We start from the raw sequence: 23163 nt of genomic DNA on the forward strand, positions 1-23163 counted from the left end.
GCCCAGGAAAAATTATGACTTTAATGTCGAGAATTGTCACTGTCTGGTTTGTATCCAGCAGGCAGGAGAATGGGAATTTTTTTTAAATTGCAAAAATATACTTTATTCATAAAATTATTTTGATATCCATACAATTGGTCATGCCATTCTTATGCACACATTGCATTTCTTTACATACAGAGATTGGAATTAATCATTCGTATATACAAGTCTGTACATTGACCAACAAGATATTTAGCTGAGGTGTCAGCGGGGTCCAATTTCTGAGTGGGCCCCCTGTTCTTCTTAGGCAGGCAGACCATACACTGTGGTCTTTCCCCACCGCGCCTTGGCGGCAGCTGCACCAAACTTCAGCGCGTCCCTCAACACGTAGTCCTGGACCTTGGAATGTGCTAGTCTGCAACACTCAGTCGGAATCAACTCCTTCAGCTGGAAGATCAACAGGTTTTGGACAGACCAAAGAGCGTCTTTGACCGCGTTGATGATCCTCCAGGCGCAGTTGATGTTCATCTCGGTGTGTGTCCCGGGGAACAGATGGTAGAGCACGGAGTCCCGCGTTACGGAGCTGCTTGGGACGAACCTCAACAAACACCACTGCGTTCATCTCCAGACTTCCTCTGCGTAGGCACACTCCAGAAGGAGGTGTGTGACAGTCTCATTCCCTCCCCCGGAGCCGCTTCCAGGGCAACGTGCGTGCGGCAGAGAGTCTGGCCGTGCATAAAGGATCTCACAGGCAGAGCCCTTCTCACCAACCAGCCAAACCATGTCTTGGTGCTTGTTGGAAAGTTCTGGTGATGAGGCATTCTGCCAAATGACTTTGACAGTCTGCCCAGGGAATCACTCAACAGGATCCACCCTCTCCTTTTCCTGAAGGGTCTCAAGGACACTACGTACTGACCACGTCCTGATGGACTTGTGGTCAAAGGTGTTTTCTTCATAAATTTCTCCACAAAGGACAGGTGATATGGAACGGTCCAACTACTCGGAGCGTTCCACGGCAGCGAGGCCAGGCCCATCCTCCACAACACCGGGGACAGGTAAAACTTCAGTACGTAGTGACACTTGGTGTTTGCGTACCGGGGATCCATGCACAGCTTGATGCAGCCATACACAAAGGTGGCCATCAGGGTGAGGGTGGCATTGGGTGTGTTTTTTTCCCTGTTGCCCAGATCTTTATACATTGAGTTCCTTCAGATCCAGTCCATCTTTGATTTCCACATAAAGTGGAAGATGACCCGGGTGACTGCAGCGGCACAGGTTCTGGGAATAGGCCAGACCTGTGCCACGTATAACAGCAATGACAATGCCTCACATCTGATGACCAGGTTTTTACCCGCGATGGAGAGCGACCGTTGCTTCCATCTGCCCAGTTTCTGCCTCACTTTCCTGATATGTTTCTCCCAAGACTTGGCGCATGCCCCAGCCCTCCCCCGAACCAAATACCCAGTACTTTCAGGTGGTCGGTCCTGACGGTGAAGGGGATCGAGGATTGGTCGGCCCAGTTCCTGAAGAGCATGGCCTCGCTTTGCCTCAGTTTACCTTGGCCCCCGAGGCCCGTTCAAACTGGTCACATATGCACATGAGTCTGTGCACGGACAGCGGATCCGAGCAGAAAACGGCGATGTCATCCATGTACAGGGAGGCCTTAACCTCTAGGCCCCCACTGCCAGGAATAGTCACCCCTCTCAGGCTCGCATCGTTTCTGATGGACTCGGCAAATGGCTCTATGCAGCACACAAACAAGGCAGGAGAGAGAGGCCAGCCCTGCCTGACTCTAGATCTGACTGGGAAGCTATTTTAGTAAGGCGTTTGATAAGGTTCCCCATGGTAGGCTACTGCAGAAAATACGGAGGTATGGCATTGAGGGTGAGTTGGAGGTTTGGATTAGGAATTGGCTGGATGGAAGAAGACAGAGGGTAGTAGTTGATGGCAAAGTTTCTTCATGGAGTGCCGTCACTAGCGGTGTTCCGCAAGGATCTGTTTTGGGACCATTGCTGTTTGTCATTTTTATAAATGACCTGGAAGAGGGGTTAGAAGGTTGGGTGAGCAAGTTTGCGGATGACACAAAAGTCGGAGGAGTTGTTGACAGTGAGGAAGCATGTGGCAGGTTACAGCAGGATATAGAGAAGCTGCAGAGCTGGGCAGAAAGGTGGCAGATGGAATTCAATGTAGCTAAGTGCGAGGTGATTCACTTTGGGAAGAATAACAAAAAGATGGGGTACTGGGCTAATGGTCGGATACTTGGTAGTGTGGATGAGCAGAGGGATCTTGGTGTCCATGTACACAGATCTCTGAAAGTTGCCACCCAGGTAAATAGTGCGGTGAGGAAGGCATATGGCGTACTGGCTTTTATTGGTAGAGGAATTGAGTTCCGGAGTCCTGAGGTCATGATGCAGTTGTATAAGTCTCTGGTACGGCCGCATCTGGAATATTGTGTGCAGTTTTGGTCGCCATACTATAGGAAGGATGTGGAGGCATTGGAACGGGTGCAGAGGAGGTTTACCAGGATGTTGCCTGGTATGGAAGGAAAATCGTATGAGGAAAGACTGAGGCACTTGGGGCTGTTTTCACTAGAGAAAAGAAGGTTTAGGGGTGACTTGATTGAGGTGTACAAGATGATTAGGGGGTTAGATAGGGTCGACAGTATGAACCTTTTCCCGCGTATTGAGTCGGGTATTACAAGGGGGCATAGCTTTAAATTAAGGGGGGGTAGATATAGGACTGATGTTAGGGGTAGGTTCTTCACTCAGCGAGTCGTTAGTTCATGGAATGCCCTGCCAGTAACAGTGGTGGACTCTCCCTCTTTATGGGCATTTAAGAGGGCATTGGATAGGTATATGGAGGATAGTGGGTTAGTGTAGTTTAGGTGGGCTTGGATCGGTGCAACATCGAGGGCCCAAGGGCCTGTACTGCGCTGTATTCTTCTATGTTCTATGTTCTATGTTCTATCTGATTCCCACCCATTGACTGAGACTGCACTGACAATGTTGGTATAGAGCAGTCTGATCCAATTGCAGATTCCCTCCCCAAAGCCCATTTTGGAGAGAACATCTCTCATATACGTATGTGATATTATGTCAAAGGCTTTTTCCTGGTCCAGGCCGATGAAGCAGGTGTTCAACCCCCTGTCCTGCACCTAGGTGATCATATTCTTGAGGAATGCGAGACTCTCAGCGATCTTCCTGCCCAGTACAACACAGGTTTGGTAAGGGTGAATCACCGAATCCCAGAGCAGACCTGACCCGGTTGGTGATGACATTGGGCACTGATGAGGTGAGATTAACTTGACAAGTTAACACGTAGGCCTCTTGCTGCTCGCGAGTGACAATTTTATCTCAGCCTCCAGCACATGGTTAGAAAATGGGACGTTTTGCTCTCAACATCAAGGAGCTTCTTAACGGCCATCTCATGCGATTTTCTAAACTTTTTCTCTCATTGCCTATGTTGTGTGGGCCTGCCAAGATTCCACCCATTACTTATTACAAGAACTGAAACTGCATAACTAACTCTCTAAATGAAAGAGATTTAAAATAAAACATACATCCCCAGCTTCGAATACCCAAGTATTAAGAATTCATTGAGAAAATAAGTTGAAATCAACTGTGGAAAAGTAATTGGAGTCACATTTGCTGAGAAAGCAAATGAGGAGAAAGTGAGGATGCAGATGCTGGAGAGTCAGAGTTGAAAAGTGAGGTACTGGAAAAGCACAGCAGGTCAGGCAGCATCCGAGGAACAGGAGAGTATACATAGCATTAACGTCGACTTCCAAACCTCCCCTCCCCCCAACCTCATCCCAGATCTCAACCTCCATCTCGGCACCACCCTCTTGAGCTGTCCTACCTGTCCATCTTCCTTCCCACCTCTCTGCTCCATCTTCCCCACCGACCTATCACAATTACCCCCACCTGCATCTACATAACGCCTTCCCAGCTACCTTTTCCCCAGCCCCACCCTTGCCTTCCCATTTGTCTCTCAGCCCCTTTCCCCTGCCCCTGCCCAAACATTCCTGATGAAGGGCTTATGCCTGAAACGTCAACTCTCCTGCTATGCAGATGCTGCCTGACATGCTGTGCCTTTCCAGCACCACATTTTTTGATACTGAGAATGCAAATTATTGAGAGGAGACTAGGCAAAGCATTAGATTTCAAAAGAGATTAGGAAATAGGGTGTACAGACATCAGAGACATTATCAATGCCTCCTCTGGGCAGTCAAGGATAAACATACAAAAGACATTATGAAAATCAGGCAAGAAAAACCAGAAGTATCATATGGTTACGTTTATACTTTTTTCTGATTTTCCTGCAATTCTTTTTGTAAATCTCAAATATTCCACTGAATTACAGTCTTTCAAGGCATCATACATTGGAAGCACAAAAGAAAGTTAATCTTCAGGGAAAGCAGAATCAGAATACGCAGAATAATAGAAATAAGATGTACACCAATAAAGTGTGTTTGAGTTTTAAAGTCATGCAATTTGTCCTTACTTCAATTTTATACTATTTATAATTAATCAGCAAGTTGTGTTAGTTGGAGAGACAGAGAGAATTGAGTTTGTTGGAGTATAAAGGGTTCCTTTGTAGTGGAGCTAGAGAAACGGAGATTTTAAAATGGAGCATGACAATGGGAGGGCATAATTATAGAATTACAGTTTCACATTTTTGTGGGCAACTTCTATTATAAATGTCTATATTGTAAGTTATTTTATTCTACAAATGCTCCAAAGCATGAAAGTGAAAACAGCAAGTAGTTTTTATGGGTAAGAACTGTCCATAAATTAAATATTTCAATGTATTAGGTTTGGTTTTTCTCACACGCCTTAGAATATAGAATTTCCAGTTAAAGTAGAGAGCCATACTAAAAGAGGGGCACAGGATATACTGGAGATTTGCAACATTTGAAGAATGCAACTACTGGACAGGGTTTGTTTCATTGCATAAAAACAAAGGCAGCATTTTGGTCCAGTTACTTCTAGTAGTTTCACATTGCTGCACTGTTTCCCTTGCTGAAATTGTGAAATAGCAATTTATCATCTATTCAAATCAATGCTGATGATAAATTTGCCAAATGAAGCCACTTTGATTGCCACTGAGATCATTGCAGGATAGCAGTCGTGGGCTCAGTGAGTTTGGTACAATCATAGGAATTGTTGTTTACTTTTTAAATGAGTTTTTGATTCAACATTCAAACAAATTAGAAATTATTTTGATTTTCATTTTTTCTCTATGTATTCTTAGGATTGGCAATTTTCTGCTTGTTTCTCTTGGCTGCAATATATTGTCTATAATTGAATTTTCTTGGTAGTTTGTCAAATGCTGTTATAAGTCTAAATAATATGATTTCCTTAATAAGTGGAAATTATCTATTTACCATTATGTAACAACATGTCACAAGACAAACAGAATAATAAGGATCAAACAATAAAGAGCTGGACTGCAACAAATCTGTTGGGAGTCTGGGTTAGAACTTAGAGCCAAGAGGCTCAGCATTAGATTAGATTAGATTACTTACAGTGGGGAAACAGGCCCTTCGACCCGCCGAAGCGCACCCACCCAGACCCCTACATTTACCCCTGCACCTAACACTAAAATTAACTTCAAATATGCTCCCTCTGGATCTTGTTTTTGCCAAAGAGCATCATTTGTCACATCATTATCCTAATGTATTCCCTCTTGTCCCTCATTTCGCATTCCTTTTCATTTCCAGTTGAGAAGCCTCATTCTCCTCTGAATTTTTTTATCCTGTAATTATTGGTTCTGATCAATGTTACGAGTCCACAATTAAACTATAATTACCCTCACAAATGAACACAGAGATGAATTTTAGATGAGGCAGCATCACTTCTGAGTATTATTACTTTTGAGATTCTGGAGATTATTTATCTACCTACATTAAACAAAATTTTAATCATCAGATCAATCAGGGCAAAACCTGTAATCTGTTTTAAGGCCAAAACAATACAATGTAAAAGGTATTAATGCAAAACTATTTCCTACACTGCTAGGTGCCAACGTCAAAAATATGAAAGCAATCCTTGAAACTCCACACAGACAGGGATCTCCGCACAGTACCAGGGATCTGGGTTCGATTCCTGCCTTGGGTGGCTGTGTGGAGTATGCACATGCTCCCAGTGTTTGCGCGGGGGTTTCCTATGGGTGCTCCAGTTTCCTCCCACAGTCCAAAGATGTGCAGGTCAGGTTAATTGGCCATACTAAATTGCCCATAGTGTTAGGTACATTAATCAGGGGTAAATATAGGGGATTGGGACTGGGTGGGTTACTCTTCTGAGTGTTGGTGAGTACTTGTTGGGCCGAAGGGCCTGTTTCCATACTGTAGGGAATCTAATCTAATCAGTGTGAAATTGTCTCAGGGGATGATTATTTTCTACATGTTTAATGGAAACTATGGAAAAAGTAAAGTCCTCGTCTTGAAAAACTCAACAGTTCCCGTTCATAGACTTTTGTGAGATGACTTCTTTTACTAATAATCCTTCTTCTCATGTTCCAAACAGTTTTATTCAATAGCCAAAACTTTATTCCTAACCATATCATACAAATATGTAAACGTATCCAGTTGGTTGAAATCACAGAAATCAAAAATAAAATGAATTAAAAACTTGTTGGTTGTTTCTCTTCTAATTCCTATTCTTGGGGTGCTGTATTCTGGTTAGAAAGCTGGGAAATTATGAATGGAAACTGCTCAAATTTAAGGGTGTTTGCCATCAATTTAACCTATTCCAGAAAATTCTAGAAACTGCTGTGTGTGATAGTTTCAAAAATCCTTGTTATCATTTATTTTAGAATCAAATAATTAAGATAATCATACGCATAGACATAATTTAATTTTCTTTCAGATTTATGCTTCAATACTTTTGCTTCACCAGTAAGTATTGAAATTGAAGCAAGATGTCATTGGGCACTGTATCATCAGTAGTTGGGAAGCAATTGAAAAAGGATGATGCTACACCTTTCAAACCAGTTCTCTAATTCATTAATTCACTAAGTCCTCACAGGATAAGTAATTTCACTGCATAAACTAAGTTATTATAAAAATAGGAAGAAAAACATTAAAATGAATTTTCTATTTTAACTGTTGATGATATATTAAGAGGGGGGTTAGCTCCGTTGGTTGGATGGCTGGTGTGTAATGCCAACAGTGTGGATTCAATTCCTGTACCGACTGAGATTACCATGAAGGATTCTTCTTCTCAACCTCTTCCTTTGCCTGAGGAGTGGTGACCCTCAGATTGAACCACCGTCAGTCACTCTCAGAACAGCTCTATGGTCTGGTAGAGCTATGGGTATATTAACAGCCAAATTTGCTCACATGATAAATGTAAATCCAACTTATTTATCCAATAATATTTCAAAAGAACGTTATGAATTCCTATATTTGTCACAGTTCAACTGTGTTTTTTCTTAATCTATGCTAACAGTTGGATTGTCAACAGTTTTTGATTCCTGAATAATAAGATTACCTTTGCAAAGAATAGAGATGAATACAAATCAATGGGCTGAATTATTTGCTTTCAAAAATACCTTGTCATGAATAGTATGCAACTATCAGTTCCACACTTATATTTTGCTTCCTTAGTTACTTCAATGCAATATGACTTTTAATTGTCTGCATGCTGTTCATGCTGTTAAATCCTTGTTTACAGAATTAAAAAAAAATCTTTGTAATTCTTGCTTCAAGCAGAGCTGGTAATCACTGCAGCAAATTCTCCAGGTAGTTCAGATGTTCAAGTCCACAACGCAGAGCTTGCTTTACATAGAATATATGCTTGGATAAATAAATTCGGCATAATTGAAATTCTCACAGCCATACTGCACATGTGAATACAGATCTCGATTCCCATAATTAAAAAAAATCAAGTATGTTGGAGACTAAATTGGACAGACCCTGAAATATGCAGCGCATTGGTTCAATGTGTTACAGGCAGCATGCCAACTTTGTTATGCCTGCTTATTGCCATTGTGGTCAGGCTAACTGCACTGTGGCACAAACTGAATGGTCAAGGTCAGTGAGTGCATCTTTGGAAGTCGTATCTCTCCAAATATACCAGTAACTACAGACGCTACTTAATTCATTAGACCCTCGTCAGTCATCCACCATCAATCTCGATCAATTAAGACTCTTACTTAAATATTCATAGCTGTCCTCACACAGTTAGCACTAAATCAGAAGTCACACGACACCAGGTTATAGTCCAATAAGTATATTTGAAATCACAAGCTTTTGGAGCGCTACTCTTTCATCACCTTTGAAAGTCTGTAATTTCAAATAAACCTGTTGGACTATAACTGGACTATAATCTGACTTTGTCCATGCAGTATGACACCAGCACCTCCACACCACAACTAGCATTGTTACATATTTCACACCAACATACCACACCTTACAAACAGTGATTGTTCCAGAATCTATTCCTACTTGCGAAAGGATTAAGAATGAAAGATCACAGATATAAAATATTTGGCAAAAGCAATCAAAGACTAGGGACTGGAATGCAATGCCTGAGATTGTGGTGATGAAAGATTGAATTGAAACATTCAAAATGCAGTTAGAGTCCAATCTGAAAAGGAGTTTGCAGGGCTACAGAGAGAAAGCAGGAAATTGACTCAAAGTGATTTGCTTTTTTTGCAATGCTTCTACAGTTATTATGGGCCAAATAGCCTTCCTCTTATTGTAACAATTCAGTGACTCTTCAGAATCGTGTGAAAATGTTTCGCCACAGCGTTGTCACTCCTCTGTCTCAACAAGGTGATACATAATTGCATACAGAAAGGACTAACCAGCAGGGTATAGATTTACCCTCGAGGAGGACCCAGGGCTCATTAATCATGTTGGCTGAGGTAGCGCTCAACTGAAGGAGTGGAACATGAGAAACCCTCCTCCCATTCCACTATTGTAAAATATCTTCTGTGTTAAAGATGCAGGTTAATGTATTTACTCTTCAGTTTCTTCACACTCATTACCACCATGTCATCCTTGTGCTTTTTCTCTTTCTCGTGTTCAAAATCTGCCACCTGATCAGGGAGTGGTGGGATTGTAGCTAAATATTGATGAAGAAACACACCACTAATCAAAAATCTAATGCAACATTGAGGTGTGCTGCACTGTTAGGTGTGTTGTTTTGTGGATAAGGTGTGTAACCAAAGTCCCATCTGGTCACTTAGGTAGATGCAAAAGTTCCCATAGAATTGAATTGAATTGAATTGAATTGAACTGAATTTATTGTCATCTGTACCAAGGCACAGTGAGAAGCTTTGCCTTGCGAGCAATACAGGCAGATCACAGAGTTAAGTAGCATAGCTAGTAATTATTTTCAAGAGGAGCAAGAGACATATCCTCAGAATCCTAGCTAATATTTATCCTTTGATCAACATTGTTAAAAAACACAGATTATCTCGTTACCACCTTTCTGTTTGTGGGAGCTCGCTGTGTGCAAATCTAAAGTACTTAATTGGTTACAAAGCTCTTTGGAATATCTTGAGATCAGAAAACTGTTAGATACATGCAAGCTTTTCTTTGATTTATTCAAAATAGCACTCACTCCCACCATTCAGCTATGATGTGGAGGTGCCGTTGTTGGACTGTTAAAAATCACCCAACACCAGGTAATAGTTCAACAGGTTTATTTGGAAGGAGCGCTGCTCCTTCATCAGGTAGATAGTGGAGCAGGATCATAGAATTTATAGCAAAAGATCATATTGTCATATGAACTGATACGATACATTGAACAAAGCTAGATTGCTGTTAAGTCTTTCATTTTTTATAATGGGTTGCAGGTTTTGATTCATTAATATGTAAATCCCAGAACTTCTTTCAAGTCACATTCCTGATATAAGGTTTTATATAAAAAACGTGACATCTCAGTTCAGGCAATGCATTAAAAGGTGTGAAGTTAGAGTCTGTCTTTATTCCAATCTCGAGTCAGATTTTTTCTATTTCCAAAGTAGGAATTTATAAAATATGGATTACAAAAAAAAATGACTGCCTACAGATTGAGTGCTTTTTGAACAAAATAGAATATATCTGTAAATATAATTCTGCAAATGCAAATTCACCCCATAGACTTACATGTGTGTGAGTACATATGAGGGAGAAAGAGAGAGAGAGAGAGAGAGAGAGAGAGAGAGACAGAGAGAGTGTGTGTGTGTGTGAGAGAGAGAGAGAGAGAGAGACACACACACATACTTGAGAGAGGTGTGGGCGCGGGGATGCAGAGTGTGTGTCTGTGCCTGAGAGAGAGCATGTAAGAGTGTGTGTCTGTGTGTATGCATATGCACTTGTGTGTAATTGTGTGTGAGAGAGTATATCGTGTAGTGGGGTCACCTGTAGGGTGACATGAACCCAAGATCCTGATTGAAGTCATCCTCATGGGTTCCGAACTTGGCTATCAGCCTCCACTTGGCCACTCTGCATTGTTGCGTATATTGAACTCAGACTTGGAGGACGGTCACCTAAAATCCAAGGCCAAATGTCCCTGACTGCCGAAGTGTTCCCCGACTGGGAAGGAACATCTCTGTCTGGCGATTATTGCACAGTGTCCATTCATCCATTGTCGTAGCTTCTGCTTGGTCTCGTCAATGGTCCATGCCTTGGTGCATCCTTGCTTGCAATGTATGCCATGGACAACGTTGGCCGAGTCACATGAATACCTGCCACGTACATGATGGATGATATCCCCATGTGTAAAAGTAGTATCCATGTCAACACTCAGACATGTCTTGCAGTGGTTGCCAAGTTAGCATTGTATGATGTTGTGGTCAATGTTGCCCTGAAAGCTGGGCAGGTGGCTGTGAACCATGGTCTGTCTGAGGTTTGGCGGTTGCTTAAAGGCGAGAAGTAGAGGCGTAGGGAAGGTCTTGGTGAGGTGTTCATCTTCATTGACAATGTGTTGCAGGCTGCAAAGAACATAGCATAGTTTCTCCACTCTTGGGAAGTAATGGACAATGAAAGGTACCCTGTCAGTTGCATCCTGTGTCAGTCTCCTGAAGAGGTTGTTGTGGTTTTGCACTGTGGCACATCAGAACTGGCGGTCAATGAGTTGAGCATCAATTCCAGTTCTTATGAGGGCATCCTTCAGAACCTTCAGGTGTCCATCGTGTTCCTCCTCACCTGAACGGATCCTGTGTATGCTTAGGGCTTGTCCATAGCAGATGGCTATTTAACAGGTTTCAGGTGGAAGCTAGAGAAGTGCAGCATTGTGAGGTTATCCATGGGTTTGCGTAGAGTCTGACTCAAGATTGGAATACATACAGACTCTAACCTCACATCTTTAATGCATTGTCTGAGCTGAGATATCACCTTTTTCTTTATAAAACCTTAAGTTATCTTGGGAATGTGACTTGGAAAAACAATTCTGTGATTTACATCTGGAACTTACAACAAACATTAATGAGCAAAGAGATCTGGGAGTTCAGGTCCATTGTATCCTGAAAGTGGCTGCACAGGTGGATGGAGTGGTCAAGAAGGCATATGGTATGCTTGTCTCCATCGGATGGGTTATTGAGTATGAGAGCTGACAGGTCATGTTAACATTGTACAAGACTTTGGTTTGGCCGCATTGAGAAAATGGTGTACAGTTCTGGTCATCACATTACCAAAAGGATGTGGACACTTTGGAGAGGGTGCAGGGAAAGTTTACAAGGATGTTGCCTGGTATGGAAGGTGCTAGCTATGAAGAGAGGTTGGGGTTGTTTTCATTAGAAAAAAGGAGATTGAGGAGGGACCTGATCGAGGTCCAAAATATCATGAAGGGTATAGACAGGGTGGAGAGAGATAAGCTTTCTCCCAGAATGGGGGATTCAATAACAAGGGGTCATGCTTTCAAGGTGACAGGAGAAACGCTTAAGGGGGCTACTGAAAAGTACATTACACAGAGGGTGGTGGGTGCCTGGAATGCATTGCCAGCAGAGGTAGTAGAGGCAGGCACGGTAGATTCATTTAAGGTTCGTCTGGACAGATGCATGAGTAGGTGGGGAGCAGAGGAATATAGATCCTTAGGAATTAGGCAACAGGTTTAGAGAGTGGATTTGGATCGGCACAGGGTTGGAGGACTGAAGGGCATGTTCCTGGGCTGTGAATTTTCTTTGTTCTTTCTTTGTTCTTAAACAAATCCATTAAACGTCACCAATTAGCTTTGAAGAGAAGAGTGAAATGTTTCTTGGGATCATGAAACTGGCCAAGAGAACTACCTGGCCAAGAGAACTGGCCAAGATGATCCGGTGTGTTTTTTCTATTTCCATGTTTTTAATGATTACAAACGTGTCATCGACATATCTGACCAAGAGTTTGGGTTGAATTTGTGGTAGGACTGTTTGTTCTAACCTTTGCATAACTGCCTCTGCTATGAGTCTCGAGATTGGTGATCCCATGGGTGTTCCGTTGATTTGTTCGTATATCTGGTTGTTGAATGTGAAGTGTGTTGTGAGGCACAAGTCCATCAACGCCACACTCACAGGAATCCGATTCACGAGAGAAGAAAAGGATAGCCAACTCCCATTCCTAGACGTGATGGTAGAGAACACCGAACGGAGAATTCACTACAAGGGTATACAGGAAAACCACACACACAGACCAAGTCCTAAACTATGAAAGTAACCACCCCAACACACACAAATGAAGCTGCATCAGGACACTATTCCAAAGGGCCACAACACACTGCAGTACACCAGAACTGCAAAAAGAAGAGGAACACCTATATAAGGTATTCGCCAAAAACGAATACCCGCGCAACTTCATCAACAGATGCCTAAGAGAAAGACCACGGAACGAGGACATGCCACAACCAAAAGGACTAGCCACACTACCATACATCAGGAGCATCCCAGAACTGACAGCCAGACTACTGCGACCCCTAGAACTCATAACGGCACACAAACCAACAGCCACGCTCAGACAACAACTCACCAGAACGAAGGACCCGATACCCAACATGAGCAAAACTAATGTAGTGTACAAAATACCATGCAAGGACTGCACAAAACACTATATAGGACAAACAGGAAGACAGCTAACAATCCGCATACATGAACATCAACTAGCCACGAAACGACACGACCAGCTATCCTTAGTAGCCACACACGCAGACAACAAGCAACATGAATTCGACTGGGACAACACTACTATCATAGGGCAAGCCAGACAGAGAACAGCCAGGGAATTCCTAGAGGCATGGCATTCATCCACAAACTCCATCAACAAACACATCGACCTGGACCCAATATACCAACCACTACAGCGGACAGCTGAAATTGACAACCGGAAGCGGCAGGGACAGACCACTATAAACACCGGAGGAAACATCAAAGAAGCGCTTCGCAGGAGGCTCCCAAGCACTGATGATGTCGCCTAGCCAGGGGATGAAACTTTTGCAACAAAAACTTCCAGCTCGGCGAACAGAACCTCAACAACGAGCACCCGAGCTGCAAATCTTCGCACAAACTTTGAAGAGAACTACCTTATGGTGAGATAAGGAAAGGATGGGACACAGTTGTTGATCAGGACAGAGGTGTATGTAATAGCAAGTAAAGCAAGTAAATTGCACCACAGGCTTTTTTTTATTCAACGTTTTGATGAAGAACTTGATATTTTGCAAGGTATTTGTAATAAAGTAAATCTTCCTTTGGTGAAAAGGTCTTGTGCTATAGGTCAAAACACCTCCATTTTTGTTCATGCTAATATGCTTGGATGCTTTGGTAAGGCAGGAAGAGAATGCGAAAAAACAAAGAACGAACAAAGGAAGAGCTGTTTCACACACACTAGTTGTCCTGTCTGTTCCAGATCAGCACTTGGTACGTGTTAATAACATTTCCTTTTAACTGCATAACTAGTCATGTTATATCATGTCAAAAATGCTGATTAAACTAAACACCCCAGCGTATTAATTACAGTTAATCTAATTGATTACACTATGATCCATTTCTCAAAGATTAAAATTACACTGGTCACACTGTAATTATCAGTAAGCTATACTGGCTTCTGAGCTCATGATGGTGTAAAGGTCATTGATGAAACAGTTGATGCTAGTTAACCTTCAGAACTGCCCTGAGGGACGCCTACAGCAATATCCTCGTGCTGATTGGTTTATCCTCCAATAACCACAGTCATCTATCTTTGTTTAGATTAACTGGCATTCAATCCATTGAAAAGCTATATACCTAATTTCCATTTACTTCAATTTTACTAAACTCCATATATAACATACTCAGTTAAATTCTGCCTGATGTTAGAGAAGTCACTTTTACCTCACCTTACCTCTGAAGTTCAAGGCTGAATTAATGCAATTAATGCAATTCTCAGAATATAGATCCACAGTATGCTTCATGCAATTTTGCCTCATACTGCTATGTTTGTGTTCATGGTATTTGACTCACTGGTTAAGAAAGGGCAACTTATTTTCCAATATGTCCTACTGGAGTACACACAGCACTATTAATTGCTTCTGGCTTCACATCAATAATATGACACTGATCCTGTGACTGCAATAGGGATATGCACAATTTTAATTAGTTTAAACTATTTTCTTTTCTAAAAATCTACATCTACTGGAAGAAAAATGGTTTGATTCTATTTGATGGAGTCAATCGATGCAGCAACAATTATTTTGCTTGCTATTAAGCCATCCCTTGTATCAACTACTCTGTGGGAACAAATGAAGTCTTCTCATTTCTTGTGTCACAGGAGGCTTGTTAACTTTAAGCTTGTGTTTTCCGTGTCTGCAAAGCTACTCCAAGTTAAATAGTCTATATCATAATGACTCTAAACATTTTAATGATTTAGATTATGTCGACTTCGATCTTCTTCAATCAGAATAAACACTATATTGCTCTTTTCAGTTACCTCATTCAGCCATGCTACACCATGGAGGGAAGACCATCTCGAGGAGATGAAATAAATTGTTCCATGAATGCAAAAAATAAAAAACTTCAAGAATTTCAAATATACATTACATTTTAAATTGACTATTTGAAGAAATGTATTTCGCATATGAGGTAATATCCATAGCTAAAGCTTTAACTCAGACTGCAAATCCGTGCAGGGCAAAACACTAAGCCATGCCAGTACCAAAATAACTAACAGTGATGATTTTACAGAAGTAACTGGTTTACATGAAAAAGTTATCTTATACTCCTAAGAGCACTGCATTTCCGTCAGTCACCTTGCCATAGGATGATTATAATTTCAACAATAGAGGAAGTGGCCAGTCAGAGACAAGACAATCTGTGCTTATGCAAAATAATGATATAAAAGCCTTTGGTTTCTTAGACTCCAAAAGAAAAGGAGCAATGGCAGAGTCAAAGCTCGTCATCCACATCTTCATTCATAAAGATATATCATTTATGTATCGTTATAAAAGACACATTTTGCCAGAGGACTCAACATTGAGTTCTCCAATTTCAAATAGCCTCCCTTCCCATCCCCCGACCTGCTTTCCAGCCCCTCCCTCCCATTTCTCTGCCCGACCCTTCTTTCCAGCCACCAATCGGATTCATTCCTCCCATCAACCAAGCAGGTCATACATTCTACCTGCCTCACCATCCCGTCCCTCTCCCCACCCAAAACCCTCCCCTAGACCCTCCCTCCGCCTTTCTCTGAAGCTCCCCTTACACCCACACCCAGTCCTGAAGAAGGGTTATACCTGAAACGCTGACTTCTCCAACTCCTGGTGTTGCTTGGCTTGTTGTGTTCTTGCAGCTTCCTGCTAGTCTACAAAGCATTTCCCTTTGCCTCATCAGGACAATTTTGTAGGATACAAATTCAAGACGAAAACCAACATCTATACTCCAAGAAAGGAGAGGATTAATTCATTGGCGAGATCAGAAGCAAAGGTGCCTGTTGTTGACCCAACAGAACACTTTCTAAAGTATCTGGTCATCTGTGTGCCTTGGACTATCTGACCTGAGATTGAATAAGCTATGGGTTAAAGGGTTCTACAGTTATCCACAACAGTCCCATGATCAATTAGCCAAAAAATCTAATAATACCACAGACTGCAAGCTCACAAGTAAGATGTTCTGTTATCCTTCCATTATTTAATATTGTATTTGCAAAGGGCAAATTGACACATGATCTATGCATGGGGTTAAATTGGAAGAAGAAATATCTAACAAAAATTTAAGAAAAAAAATCACGTATTTCTAATGTTATCAAGATGGAGAAATCTGAAATTTCACAAATATAGAATTATATTTTCATGGCCAAAAGGGTTAGAAAAGAATGACAAAATGATGTAGCATCACATGAAATTAAAAATGGGACATCATGTTTGACAATCACATTGGAGTTTACTGGTGAAGATGTCATGACACAGTGATAGCAAGCCAAACTAAATTAATCATCATCACTGGATTCACAACACAGTGATCTTAAATCTTTCAATGAGCCTCAAAATTGTTCAGTTGCTCCTAATTTTACAAATAACAGATCATGGTCACCAAGTTTCTAACTTAAACAAAAACTAACAATTTATTATTAATAATGTATCTTCAGCAGAACATAGATAAACAACAAGGGCAATCTAATTAATATCTATGATCTAAGCCATCCATCTCTGAATATTAACCTCCACCCTCACACTGACAGACAGACACAGGTAAAAGAGAAAATATGAGTACCACAATTTGCTAGTTTGCTAGCTGCTTCAATGACAAATACCAGGCCTTCATGAAATCCTTTGATGATAGGTTGCATTACAAACACATAGAATTGTATATATTGTTTGAATTTTGATGAATGATTAATGCAAACAGCCTTCATATACTGCTGAAGGCTTTTTACTTATTTCTGACAGACTGGGATTCTTTTTCAGAACTTTCAACAAGTTAATAACTACAGAATAACAAGAAAGAACTAAACCCCAAAACAGCTTCCTAGTCCAGAAGCTTCTAAACCAATATGATCTCCTGCCCAACGGCCTGGCCAGCACCAGTTCAATCTTTGTTTTCTCTTTTGTTTCACCATTCTTAGTGGGTTGTCAGGCTAGCACTGGTCCTCCCTTGATTGACCAATTCAACATCCAAACACCTGTCAATTTGAGTTTAAAAACATCTTGGTGTCAAATTATCTACAGTGTCCTTTATCTTTACAGGCCAGTTCCCAACAGCAAACATCAGTCTTTTTTCTCATCTCTTTGTTTTAAAATAAGTTGCTGTACAAAGTTTAATTCTCAATTGCATCTCACAACTTCAAAACAAAACAAGAAACAAGAAAGGAAATCAGTGATGGTCTCAATAGATACTTACAGCATAGACAAAAGGAGAACACTTAGATATTGTGCTTTTATATTTTCAGAAGATTTTTTTCAGATAACGTACCAAACAGAAGGTTAATAAATAAAATTAGAGCACACAGGATTGGGGATGACATAATTACGTGGATCAAGAATTGTTTAACAAACAGAAAGCAGAGAATAGGAATAAACAAATCATTCTGGGGATAGAAACCTGTTACTCTAGAGGTAACATAAAGGTCAGTGCTAGGACCACATCTATTTACAAGCTATATTAATGTTTTGGATGTGGGGACCAAATTTGCCAATGACACTACAAGAGAGGATGTTGACTGGTGACTGAATGCACTAGATCATGGTAGATGGAATATTTAATGTAAGTAAGAGTGAAGTTAGAAGAAATGGAAAGGCAGAATATTCCTTAAATGGTTGGATACTACAGATGTCCAAATGGATCTGGGTGTCCTTGTCCATGAGTCAATAAAGCTACTTTGTATTTGCAGCAAGCAATTAGGAAGACCAATGGAATTATGATATTTATTTCGAAGGGATTTGAGAGCGGACATAAAGATATCTTGCTGAATTTGTGCAGAACCTTGGTGAAACCTTAGCCGGAGTAATGCACAATTTAAATCTCCTAATCTGATGTACTTGCCAGAGAGGAAGTTCAGAGGAGATTCACCAGATGAGCTCCTCTGATGGCAGGGGTTTGTTTTCTGAGGAGTGATTCAGCAAACCAAATCTGTATTCCCTAGAGGTTCAAAGAATGGGAAGTGATTTTATTGAGAGTTTAAAAATTCTTACAGAATGACAGGGTGGAACCAGATAGACTTTCTCTCCTGGCTGATGACTCAAGAATCAGGGAAGAGCATTTGAGGATATCAGACAGGCCATTTTAAACTGAGACAAAGAAGAACGTTTACACTCAATATTGTGGTAAACTTGTTCCCCAAATGGGCTGTGTAAATTCAATCATTAAGCTGGTTTAAGACAGAAATTATAGGTTGCCAGAGACAAATGGCACCAAGGGACGTGGAGATAGTGCAGGAAACCAGCATTGAGGAATTATCGTGATCTAGAATAGAGATGTTCAGAATGGCCTCTTTTTCCTATGTCCATAGAAAACCTTCACAGAGCAAATCAAGTAAAAGTTCCCTTTGATTTCTTATCAACCCGCCCAGATGATAGTGACTGTGTTGGGATACTGAATTTCCAAAAAGTGAATCAGTCAGAAGTGATTTCAACTCTTCACTCCTATAGATACAGACTTGCAATGCCCTTAACAACAAACCCTATTCAGCCTGGAGGCCTTCCTGTTTCTTAATTGACTAATAAATAATAGTTTTCCAGCAACAGGACACTAAAATAGCATCTATTCACCAGCCAGCTGTCAACCTCTGCTCCTGAGACTGGCTCCACTGGATTCATCAGGCTACACGCTACAGGCAAACACTTAAGATTAGTTCGATTGGCACTGCTCTGGGTGTTTCTGAACCCCATTCTCCTGAACTACAAGATCTAAATTATGCTCATGGACGTCTTTGACAATTAAAGCCAATTGCTGACTGTTGTTCACTGACACCTGAATTAATTTGAATGACCGATTAATAAACTTGCAGTAAACTCACCCTTTATTCCCAGGTAAGATCAAATATAACCAGCAACAGTACACCTCATTCATAAATATTCTGGATTTGCTAAAAGCCCACACTACACAAATCATTTTGAAAAAGATCTCAAGTATCAATAGCAGAATCTTCAAGCACTTTTATCCTCTTTATTTTTGTGTAAATAAACATTGCCTATTCTCAGAGAGCCAGAGTTGTCAATTAAGCAACGTTTTTCCTGGGGCTTTGCTGATTCAACAGACTAATGAATTTCTGGACTCTTAGCTAAGAGCATTCAGACAATTTTTGAGGCATATGAATCATGAGTTTTTTTAAAAGCTAAGCCATGCCAATCCAGCCCAAAGAGCCTAATATGTAAAACACTGTCAGAACTGCTCATGAGACAAATTCTTCAGAATATAATGCCTAAGGAACAATTACATTCTGTAAAACATATTTCCTAGTGCACTTAAAGGAAATTGTTAAGAGTTCACTTAATAAATTAAACATACCAGTCATTTAAAAGGCAAGACCTTCATTCCTGTTGTGTACTTGAACCTATAACGATGTTAATTTCGCACTGTTTTCAATCTACCATTTAGTTTCTATTTTTGAGTTTTTTTGTCAGCTAAAAACAACTAAGTTTTAACAGAGGATACTGTTATTCTGTAAACTCCTTCTTTAATTAGGAAAATGCAAACACATTTAGTTTATTGCATTAACTTTTCACTTAGTGAAGTTTTTGTATTCCGCAGTAAATCATCACCTAGGTCAGCAAACCACACATTTCTCAGTATCTGCTCCATTCTTGCACCTAGACTAGATATCTGGATTGTGGCTCCATGCAGAAGAGCAATCAGAATGTTAAGGGGTCATATCACTTCTGAACCTAACACTTAACTTCCTCAAATCTATCAATGGTATTAGCTCATCATTTAAAAAAAAATCATGGAATATGAGCACTGCTAACAAGGTTGGCATTTATGGAATTCCTACAGTGTGGAAAGAGGCCCTTTGGCCAAACAAATGCACCACCGACTCTCTGAAGAGTAACCCACCCAGACCTTTCCCTACCCTATATTTACCCCTGAGTATTGCACCTAGCCTTCACATCCCTGAACACTATGGGCAATTTAGCCTGGCCAATACACCTAACCTGCGCATCTTTGGATTGTGGGAGGAAACCAGAACACCCGGTGGAGAATGTACAAACTCCACACAGACATTCACCAGACGCTGGAATTGAACCCAGGTCCCTGGCGGTGAGGCAGCAGTGTTCACCACTGAGCCACCATGCCACTCAAATTACCCTTCCCTAATTGCCTTTGAACTGAGTGGCTTGTAAAAGGGCAGTTCAGGGTCAGTCACATTCTTGTTGGTCAGAAGTCAAAAGTCACACACGAGGTTGGATCAAATAAGGACAGAAGACCGCCTTCCCTAAAGGTCATGTGCAAACCAGATGGGTTTTTTTATGACAATTAAGTACAGTTTCACACTCAGTATGACAGAGACTAGCTTTCAATTCGGGATTTATCAATTTGAATTTAAATTCCACCAGAAGAGATTTGAATCAGCATCCTGACATGCAATGACTTTGCCACTATGCCATTATTTCCCCAGCATGCATTGCTCTGCACTTTGAGTGCATGACTTCAGGACCATTAAATGCACATTAAAACCATTTTACGATTCACATCAACCGCATTTGCTCCTGGTCTTTAAATTTACATTATAAAAACTTCTTGTTATTCTATAGAACACTTACTTAATTGTCTGTTTCTGAAGGATATCTTGGTCAGTTGCATTCAATGTCACAATAACACTGCCTATTGCGATGTTCTCCGGTTTGACTACAATTGTCGGGTCAGGATTGAAAACAGGCGGCTCATTCGCATCAAGAACTGTGACTTGCACGGTTGTGGTAGAACTGGAACCATAACTAATCTCAGGCATGATTGGGTCTTCATTTTCCACTTTAATCAGCAATGTGTGAAAAGCAGATCTTTCATAATCCAAAGACTGAAATGAAATAAATTTTAAAAATGCTGCAGTTACTCACATTGATAAATGAATTCAGAATCAAATTGGCAATTACAGATGCAAAGCAATTTCTTGAAATAGCTTTATTGATTTGAAATTAATTTCCAGGGGTAGTACATCAATATTTAAAACATAACTGCTTATTTGTTCGAATCAATTTTTATCATTGAACATTTTGATCTATAAGAAATGAAAATTATTCCAATAATACTTTGTGGAAATGAATAACAGTCCACTCAATGTTCTCTTCCTCTTCTCCTCTGTCACACAAGACATGGACTCCCACTCTGTGACGGAATTCTATAGTTTCCCTCTGGGAACTTGCCAAATTATGTCAGCATTTTGATGGTTAATGTTAGCAATGTTCTAGACTATGGAGGCAAACCCAATACATTTCCCAGCCAATTTTCACCTTCTTGAACTTTCTGCAGGAGTAATGAAACGGCTGATTTTACTGAATTCATTGGAAGTCAGGCCAATTGTAAAATTGCTACTGCTGAGCACGATGGCTAATGTCAGTTCATTCATCACAAGCAGTCATTCAACTGGGGGTCCTCATGTTTTCTGTGCATTGAGATAAGACTTCTGAATTGAATAGTTGAAAAACAGTGTCAGATCTTCCAACTGTTTATATCCCTGAAGGAAAAGGCAGTGAAGCTTACGAATGATACATACTGTCTGACTTGTATACTTTGAAATGAGGCTCTAATATGACCAATGCATTCATTTCTATATATTAGTGTTTTTTATCACTAGTCTTCTCCTCTGCTGATGTCTATAATTTAGCTGGGAGGTGTTATTTAACATGTAGGGCAACATCACAGTGAGAACTCTTCTTTTCATGCATTTCCAGGCAGGGACTGCAGTAAAGTAGTTTCAAATGACAACAGCGAATTCAGAAGGGACAAAGAGAAAGAATATCCTGGAGGTAGGCTTAAACAAAGAAAAGACATAGCAGAAAAACACCACACAGGAAAACAAGACTTGCATTTTTATTATGTCTTCCATAACTGTGGATGCCTACAAAGCCCTTCTGAATTTTAGTTGCTGTTGCAACGCAGTGGGAAGTGTGAGATCCAATGATTGCAGTATCATAAACAGGAATGTGACCATGCAAGTTGCTTTTAGTAACGTTAATTGAGGGATAAATATTTGCCCGGACATGAATGATAACACCCTTGCTCTTCTTCAAAATATTGTCATGGGATCTTTTACATCCATTTGGGAGAGCAAATAGAATCCTGTTTAATGTTTCATCCAAAAGACAGAACCTCCAGCCATGCAATTCTCCTTTCATACTGCATTAGTGCTTCAGTCTTGATTTATGTCCTCAAGTCCCAGAATGCAATTTTGACTCAAGGAATGAGTGTTACACCGGAATCCTGTCTGACATGGTTATCTATGCACCTTTTCACGAACATTGTACTGTTGAATATCAGATATCCCGAATATTTGTCTGAAAAGTAAAAACACTTGCTGGCATCTGAGACCATATTTACAAAAGTCTGCAGATGTACAAGTGGAAAGACATTGCTAACTGGTCTATAATATTATTGTATTTTTGTTATCTCTTCAAAGACAGCCAGAGGCAAAAAAATGCCAAAGTTGGAAGAGTAGTTAGCTTCAGGCCCTTTAGTAAAGTCAAGGAGGAATCTTTGCAAAACCTGTGCAGCCACAATGGCAGCTGGTATGAAACAGAAAAGTTGGAAGAGAACCGATAGGTTTAGGTTAACGACAAAGCACAGCCCTTACAGGACCATGGGTTTTCTCTCACTTTTATTGCTTCCGATTTGTGAGTCAGAGAACATTTTCTGAAATGAATGTATGTTGTCTCTTTCACAGATGCTGAATACTTACAGAAAGAAGCCTCTTTCTGTAAGCAGTGGATAGCAGTGTACTCCATCAGAAGGACCACATCCTTCATCTACTTCACCTAATCCATCATGGCAGTTTTATAGTACCAGCCCAGATTGGCTGGTTTAGTAAGCGAAAATTTCACCCAGTGAAAGATCTGGGACAGAATGATAAGAAAGAACCATCTCTCCTTTGAGGATTGAGAAATGGCTGCCTTCAGCTGAAGAGCTTCCATTTGAATTCATTATTGTACTTCTGGAGAAATACCAGGCTCATCATTCCTGTCTTACTGTCAGTCCAGTGCCTAAACCTAAATTCAACTGTGATCTTAACCTCTTCCTCATTTTGTGATGCCATCTGAGTTAAAGGAAATTGTGAAGTTCATGCCAGGAATTGAACCATGAACATCTTGAAGACTGAATGAT

At 40.7% G+C, this 23163-nt stretch overlaps 1 protein-coding gene across 1 annotated transcript in view; it reads right to left on the minus strand.

Moving 5' to 3' along the window:
- The window catches only part of cdh13 (cadherin 13, H-cadherin (heart)), a 1096178-nt gene that overhangs the window by 84863 nt on the left and 988152 nt on the right, over window positions 1-23163 (minus strand). The window contains exon 10 of the mRNA XM_043706651.2: window positions 20610-20863. Within this exon, the coding sequence (XP_043562586.2) occupies window positions 20610-20863 (254 nt within the window). The remainder of the gene's footprint in view (window positions 1-20609; window positions 20864-23163) is intronic.

Source organism: Chiloscyllium plagiosum, unplaced genomic scaffold (genome assembly GCF_037043375.1).
Source record: "Chiloscyllium plagiosum isolate Xiang-an unplaced genomic scaffold, Cpla_swu_hap1 HiC_scaffold_17, whole genome shotgun sequence".
NCBI lineage: Eukaryota > Metazoa > Chordata > Chondrichthyes > Orectolobiformes > Hemiscylliidae > Chiloscyllium > Chiloscyllium plagiosum.